This window comes from Miscanthus floridulus, chromosome 19, assembly GCF_019320115.1.
Source record: "Miscanthus floridulus cultivar M001 chromosome 19, ASM1932011v1, whole genome shotgun sequence".
Taxonomy (NCBI): Eukaryota; Viridiplantae; Streptophyta; class Magnoliopsida; order Poales; family Poaceae; genus Miscanthus; species Miscanthus floridulus.
The window spans coordinates 68,524,238-68,532,512 of NC_089598.1; the positions used below are offsets into that span (position 1 = coordinate 68,524,238).

The window sequence follows — 8,275 nt, forward strand, 5'->3', positions numbered from 1 at the left end:
AGGGGCAAAAAGGACTTTTATAAATTGAATTTGAATTCAAATTTGATTTGTCTTCCTTTTACTTAAATTTTGATTTTTGACCAGTAACATGGCCCATTAGGGTTATTTGAGTCAAATGACACATGACCTCACATGATCACATGAATTTTGACCCTTGTAGTCATGATCTTTATTTAGGGTTTTGAATCACATCACATGAAATAACAACATTATGAAATAAAGCTTATTTAGTGAATGCATTCAAAATTTTCTACTTCATGAATGCTTTGCAATGCATATGATGATATGTCAAATTTTAGTGCTGGGTTAAAACACCAGAGGTGTTACAGCGGCTGGCTCTGCCGCCGTTGTTGTAATTCCTCAGCGTGCGCTTGCGCAAACGCGAGGGCCTCCGCACGTGGGTCCGGAGGGGTGTGAGTTTGCGCGGACTCCGCAACCACCGGCGGCTGTCCTGGACCGTGCGCCATAGCGCATTCCCTGGACGGATGGTGGTGGGGCGCCACATCACCGATGCTGGAACCATCGCTCTCGCCCTCATTGTCTAGGAGTTCACGGGAAACGACAGGAGCGAAGCCTGCCGTTCCTACGAATTCGAACGTGAGTGGGGATCGTGCCGGCGCCCTTCGGAGCTCCTGAGCGCAAGCATCCATAGAGGACGCGAGGCCGTAGGGGAACCGATCGTACGGTGGTTGTGGTGAAGTCCCCCGGGTGATCGGTGGGAGGTAGTAAATAAAGGGCGAATAAAAGTACGAGTATTACTTACAGTGGGGTTTGAGCAAAGAGTTTGCTCGGAATGAAGCGCAGATGCCGCGCCGTCGAAGTCGCGCGTCCCAGAGTCGGTGGACGATGTCCCTTCGACGGGTGCCGGGTCGCGAGTCTCCTCACGGAGGTGGAGTACGCTGAGCCGGTCGGCGACGAAGTCCAGGCTCCCAAAACGGAAGGCCTGGGATGGCTCGAAGACGGGTGGAACCCGCATTCCGGCGAGCGAGAGTGCGGGAAATTCCATCGAGCCGAAGTGAATCATATCGCCCGAGCCTGCCATGGCAGGGGTGGTGGAAAAATGGACCATCCGATTACCAAAAAAGTGTTGAACGTACAGCGTCGTCCCCACGGACGGTGCCAACTGTCGGTACAGAAAGTGACCAACTAGTAAATATTTATAGTTTTGCTATACGTTATGATCGGAGGTGGCCTAGTACTCAATGACACAGGATTATACTGGTTCGGGTAACGTGCCCTACGTCCAGTTTGGGTCGGTCGGTGACTTTGTTCCCGAGCCCAGGTGCTCGAAGTCTGTAGTGGGGTTACAAACGAGAAGGAGAAAGGAGGGGTGCTCAAGAAGCCTGGTCGGGTCCGACCGGAAGGGCCGAGGGCGACCGAAACTCCGCTATGAGCTAGAAGTCCAAGCGTGTGCTTGAGAGGTTGTGAGCTATCGATCTAGTGAGTCTGAACTTGAAGAAGTCAGCCTCTTTTGTTGGAGGGAGCGTATCCCCTTTTATAGATAAAGGGGATGGCTTTACAGGTGAGAGGGAGAGAGTACGGATGTTTCTAAGCCTTGTTGCCCACGCCGACAAGGGTAGCGATGATGGTAGGCACCCACAATACTATTGATGTTGCTGTAGAATGTCAGATGCACATGGGAGGTTGTGTTGGCTTCTTCAGAAAGGGTGGATGTCGGTACCTGCAAAATACCATTGTTATGTGAGGAGCCCCTACCACGTGCACCAGGTATGGTGAATCCTGGCGTCCACTATCGACGCCCAGAGGCATGGGGGGCTTTTTGCCGTATGGGAGCTCGGTGGTGCCTACAATACTATAGACACAAATGTCGGCGCCTACAATACTGTTTGTGTCAGGGCGGTTGTGGAGCACTGTTCCCGCAGACGTACAGGGTATGGTCCCGGTATAGTGTTTTGACTTTGTGCACTGCCTTCTCCGTTCGCCCCTGGTCCCTTCCGAGCGGACGTCTCCGGTCGGATGGCCCCAGTCGGCCCTGGCCGCGTCAGTCGGAGAAGAGTGGTAAGCAAGCTTCCTACAAGTCCCTGGTCGGAGTCGCGGGGTCGGAGTAGGAAGTAGTGTTTGGGGCCAGGCCTTCCGATCGGAGAGACCGCCTAGAGGCGGCTGGTGCCTGAAGCGAGTGCTCCGGTCGGAGAGGTGGGCCGAAGAAGTTTGACAAGCGGGCGCTTGTTCTTTCGGGCAGACCTTCTGGTCGGCGACCGGACTGTCCTTCCGGCCCGTTGTGTTTTAGACTCTTGGGCCGAGCCCTGGCATGGAAGCCGGTCCCCGATGGACCCCAGGTTTATGAACCCGACAATATTCATGTTTGATTGTGTTGCTAGAATTACTAGTCTAAAAAAATATTACAATCATATTCAAACTAATTATACTTGATTTTGTATCAACTAGAACAACGCACTGGTATACATGGATCATATCTATATTTAATTGTGGCTAAATACAAGCATTAAATAAGACAGTTATGAGCTATCTATTTTATAGTTAACTGTAAATGGATTCCAAAAATATACCAACAACAGGTTATTATTTATGAGTTATACGTGCCCAAAGACTGCCAGCTCACGCACAGTGACCTCTGGGTTACTATTACTCCTACTACCTGGTGAACACGCGCCACTTGGCCAGCGAAGATATGACGGCAATTTGCCATGCCCAATCTAGAGCACGAATTCATGCATCATTGATCAATCTGTCCGATCGAGGACAGCTGCTGCGTGTGTGCGCTCAAGTGCGATGATCTCTCCCGAATCGGAGGCGAAAGTACCAACACGTTGACACGCCACCCCGACGCGATTTACCACCTCAGCGCCCGTGCGCCGCCTCCGTCCTCCCTCGACCCTCGCCGTCCCAGTCAACCGCATTCAATACCGCCAGGCCACGGCCGCAGTCAATGCACTGCTCCTGCTCGCGTCTGCGTGTTCCCCGTCTCCACGCGTCCGTCCGGCCAGCTCCAGCCGCACCGGCACCGGCCACCGGCACCACCCCCTCCGCACACGCGGGCCGCACTGAGCAGGCGTCCAATCGGTCGCCCACGCGCAGCTGCGGCTGGGGGTGGTGGGCGCAAGAAGAATCCAAGCTCCCCCACCCGAACCGGTGCACTCCACAGTCCATAGCAGTCTGGCTCGTCACTCGCTGCGGCTGCCTGCCTGGCCTACAAGAGCAAGCGGACAGCCACGGGCTACCCAAGCCAGTTCACGAGCCCGGCAAGAGCCCAAGCAAGGCCAAGCCAAACCGCCCTTCTCCGCTTGACTCCTCGTGCTCCGCTTGACTCCTCGCGCCAATTCCGGGGAACAGGCCATGCCGGGAGATGGGGGAGCAACTGGAAGGGCGATGTGGGTTTGCGCGGTTCTTGCGGCGTTCCCATTTCTAGCGGCGGCGGCGGCGGCGGGGAGGTACCGCGCGGTGTTTAATTTCGGGGACTCGCTGGTGGACGCCGGCAACCTGGTCACGGAGGGCATCCCGGACTACCTCGCCACCGCGCGCCTGCCCTACGGCCAGACCTACTTCGGCTACCCCACCGGCAGATGCTCCGACGGCCGCCTCGTCGTTGATTTCATCGGTAAATTTCGCCAATTCTTGGCTTCTCTAACATTTCGCGTGCGTGCGTTCTTGGGAGGTGCCTCCGTTCGGAATTCGATGGGTTTTGGCCCTCTGCTCCTGCAGCGCAAGAGTTCGGCCTCCCGCTGCAGCCGCCGTCCAAGGCCAAGAACGCCAGCTTCGCGCAGGGCGCCAACTTCGCCATCACCGGCGCCACCGCGCTCGACACCGACTTCTTCCAGAAGCGGGGGCTCGGAAAGACCGTCTGGAACTCCGGCTCCCTCTTCACACAAATCCAGTGGCTGCGTGACCTCAAGCCATCGCTGTGCAGCTCCGCGCAAGGTACACCGGACCCAAGAATGCAAATTTCATCGATTCTTTACCTCCTTCATTATTAAAGAAAAATTTCATTTCGTTTCGTGTATGTTGGTGCGTAGTTTTGACGCTGTTACCTTTTGTCCCCTAATCTTTCCTTGGCTGTGAAGAATGCAAGGAGTTCTTCGCCAAGTGCCTGTTTATTGTAGGTGAATTCGGTGGAAATGACTACAACGCCCCGCTGTTCGCCGGCAAGGACCTCAAGGAGGCATACAAGCTGATGCCCCATGTGATTCAAGGCATCTCCGATGGAGTTGAAGTAAGAATTGTGTCTTCGCTTCGCTGCTACCTGGCATGCATACTGTGGATTGTTCTGTAATTCCTTGTATGTGCCCTGCCCTGCCCTGCCCTGCCTGCAGCAATTGATTGCCGAGGGGGCAAAGGATTTGATTGTGCCCGGAGTGATGCCATCAGGGTGCTTTCCAGTCTACTTGACCATGTACACTGACCCAAAGGAAGGGCATGGCTCGCGCACCGGCTGCCTTAAGCGATTCAACACATTCTCTTGGGTGCACAATGCAATGCTCAAGCGCGTGCTGGAGAAGCTCCGAGAGAAGCACCCTGGTGTGAGAATCATCTATGGTGATTACTTCACGCCAATCATCCAATTCATACTTCAGCCCAAGAAATTTGGTGAGCTCCTCAGTTTTCTATCTGTGTTACCATTATAGCCATAGCAATCTGATATGGCTAAGGATAAGTTTTTTATGGCTAATTGTCGGAGACGGGTCTAATGTTGCGTAACATAGTTTTAATTCAACTTCACAGCAGAGTCAAACTATCACCCTTGCGTTCTAGTGAGATGCAATAGAATTCAGATCATACTTTATAGTTTACGAAGTACAAATATCGGAATCAAGTTATTAAGTTATCTTGTAGCATCTCTTATCCTATTCCAGCACGACTAGTTATTAAGGATGGAGTTATGTTACATGCTGTATGTTAGAACTGCCTGTTCTTATTTGCTACACAGAACAAAAGGCCATCTTGAAACAAAACATATACGGAAAGGTTTATGTTAGTTGTGTACCATTTGCAAGAGCATCTTAAACTGATTGTCAAAAAAACTAAAGAGCTGTAAAGATATAGACATATTTTTGAAGTGGGAGGTACATGTACTAGTGAATTGGTAGTTTCATCCGGAAAAGAATGGTAACTATTGAAGGCAACATCTTGACTCTGTTAATTGCAAAAAATTGGTGCTAGTTAACCATGGGCCTTTGTTTTCTCTCTTATTTTCTGGACATGTCGAAAAACATCTTCTCTTGGAGTCATTTTCACAAGAAGTACAAACGCTAGAAACTAACACAGCTACCTGACCCCATCTGCGACCGTCATATATTTTTTTGTATCTTAGTTTGTTTCACATGTCTTGTTTATTCCAACTCTGTTAACCAACACTCTGTTAACCAACCATTGAGGCATTGCATCTTGGAGGACCCCTTTTCCCCAGTATTTTTTTAGCAACATTCTGACCAAATAGAAAAGCATGGGATTGTATTGCTGAGACATCAGTGTCAGAAGAGAATCTTCCATGTTATGCATTGTTTTTTTCCTGGACATCAAGAGATGGGTACAAATTCTTCCATTCCATCCTTATCATCTGTGCATGATGGGTGCAAAGAGCTTCGTGGCCATCCTTTATTTTCTGTCTGTCATGGAGTTTTTGTGGCCAGGAGTTAACAAGATATACATATACTACAATACTGCATTTGGGACCAGGATATGTATTTACATCAAGCGATTGACATGATTATTTCCCACTATTTCCCAAGTGAACTAAGTAACCTAAAAGTTTTGCCCTCCATGCAGGATTTTACAAACAACCACCAAGAGCATGCTGTGGCGCTCCTGGGAGGGACCCTTACAACTTCAATCTAACAGCCAAGTGTGGTGAGCCTGGTGCCTCGGCGTGTGCTGATCCTAAGACGCACTGGAGCTGGGATGGTATTCACTTGACAGAAGCCGCATATCGGCACATTGCCAGAGGTTGGCTTCATGGACCATTCGGAGACCAGCCTATTGTACAATCGTCTTGAGTACGCCCCAGCCGCTCCTCCTGTTGTACCTCTAGAGTGTACCAAAATAGCATACCATGACACCAAACTGGATCCGATAAGGTAGTAGTTCCATGTATATCTCCTCCCATTTCATCGATTCCATTGCCAGTCAGGTAAAGAGCTGAGATAGGGGCTATTAATTAAAGCATGATTTTCTTCATTCATGGTGGTGGTATAAGTACAAAGTGTAATGCACAGATCAGTTCATATGATACAGGTATCATTCCCCTGTAGTCCATGATGATGACTCCCAGTTAGAAATCACTATGGTTAGCTCCAATTTCTGTCTGAATATATATACTCTGGAGCCTTATCCGCTTTGTACACATGCATGATTCGTGGGGAATCTTCTGATCTGAGAAAATAAAATTGCCTGCGACCTGTATGCGGGCTGTGTGCATGCTGGCCGTCCAGTTGAAAGTTGAAATCTGAACATGATCTGTATGGTCTCTTTATTATATTCCATGCTTTGCATGCCATATGTTGGAACAGCTCGAAGTGACGTGGGGGAGACAAGAAGCTTCAATTGCAGACTACCGTGGCCCGTGGATCCCACTCTTTTGCTTGGTGATTAGTTGCACTAAAGTTTGTCATATACGACACCGTACTGGTGATGCCCTGGCAGTTTACAATTTGCTTAACACAATGCATGCGAGTTGTGCTATATGTATATCCTGCTAGCTGCTATAGTAACGCTAAGTCTCCGAAACTTATAATTAAATTTGATTGCTATATTTTTAATAAAAAATACAAAATCCTAATAACAACAACAGTCTTTTTTGTTTTCACGGATTTAGTGATAATATTCTGTAAGTTTAAGCCCCGTTCGCTTAAACTTATCCGCCGTATCATTTTAACGAAATAAAGCATCAACATCAGCATCAGTCATTTTTCCATCCAGCCAAACAGAGCCTTGATTTGGCATTTTCTAATGTACTCCTACGTATATACACTGTAGCCTGTGAGTTGGCCGAAGAAGACCAAAATACCCGGACAGAGTAGGTATATAGCAACTCGCTCGAAAAATGCATTACTGTTGCTTCAGAGATTATACAACATGAGATGTGACAGCATTAATATTTGTACACCTATAAATATATCTGTATCGCTATTTGAGAATATATCGGTAGTAGACTGGCAGTGCATGCCAGCTGTAACTGGACATCAAGAGCGACTGAATATGGAATTCCAAGGTTCCCTTTGTACAAAGGCAAGTACATGATGCTGCGGTTTCTTTTCTGCTTTGCGCTGACATTCAGGGTAAAAAGAAGAAGAAAGATACTTCCTCTCTATCCTAAAATAAATCAACTTATAAAGTCATCTTAAATCAAACATTTTATATTTAACAGAATTTATCAAAAAAAAGTACCAATATTTATAACACCGAATTTGTATTATAGATGCATTATGAAGACGGCGGACAGGCCTAATGCAGTGGTGAGAGCTGTCTCACTGAGTCACCAGGTCGCGGGTTCGAAGCAGGCTCTCCGCAGATTTTGCGGGAGGAAGGCTTGCCTCGGTTTTTCCCTTCCCCAGACTCTACTCATGTGGGAGCCTCCGGTACTACCCCTTTTTAGATGCATCATGCAATACATTTTTATAGAATACTTGTTTGATGCCATACGTGTTAGGGTCCTTTTCTATAAGGTTGACCAAATTCAAAATATTTTGATTTAGAACAACTCTAAAAGTTGATTTATTTAGAATGAAGAGAGTATTTGTATTCTTTAAAGCATCATCCCAGATGCTTTTTAATGGCTCTAGAAAAAGTTAGACATTGGATCCTTTTAAAAAAACACTTAGGTTGCGTTTGGATGTAGACATTGAGGCTCTGTAATTGACATTGGTATTGGATAGCACCAAATGCCGCTGTTTGGATGTCTTAGGTATTGGAATTGGAAATCACCTTCAATGCCAAGAGGTATTGGCTACAACTGCACCCATTCACCCCCAATACAGAGCCTGCACCCTCCGTATTGGGCGGAATTGGAGATGAACGCATCCGTGACCGGGGTCGAGCGAGCGGTCACGAAGCCGGGCTCCTCCATGGCCGGTGGAGTCGAGCTCCCCCATGGCTGACAGGGTCGAGCTCCCCCATGGTCGGGCCAGGGTCGAGCTCCCCCATGGATGGGCCAGGGCCGAGCTCCTCCCCATCCGGCGCGAGCGGTCACGGAGGTGGGCTCCTCCATGGCCGGCGGGGTCGAGCTCCCCCATGGCCGGCCCGGGGCTGAGCTCCTCCCCAACCAGTGCGAGTGGTCATGGAGGTGGGCTCCAAGGCCGGCGGG

The 8,275-nt window shown here is 49.1% G+C and overlaps 1 protein-coding gene across 1 annotated transcript; it reads left to right on the forward strand.

Annotated features, from left to right (window-relative positions):
• The first annotated feature begins 2,905 nt into the window (after nt 1-2,905).
• On the forward strand, nt 2,906-6,226 carry LOC136527547 (GDSL esterase/lipase At5g45910-like). The gene is made up of 5 exons (XM_066520320.1): nt 2,906-3,577; nt 3,682-3,897; nt 4,041-4,189; nt 4,290-4,563; nt 5,743-6,226. Exons 1-5 carry the CDS (start codon nt 3,316-3,318, stop codon nt 5,967-5,969), a joined length of 1,128 nt encoding a protein of 375 aa, XP_066376417.1. The 5' UTR covers nt 2,906-3,315; the 3' UTR covers nt 5,970-6,226.
• Nucleotides 6,227-8,275: the final 2,049 nt, after the last annotated feature.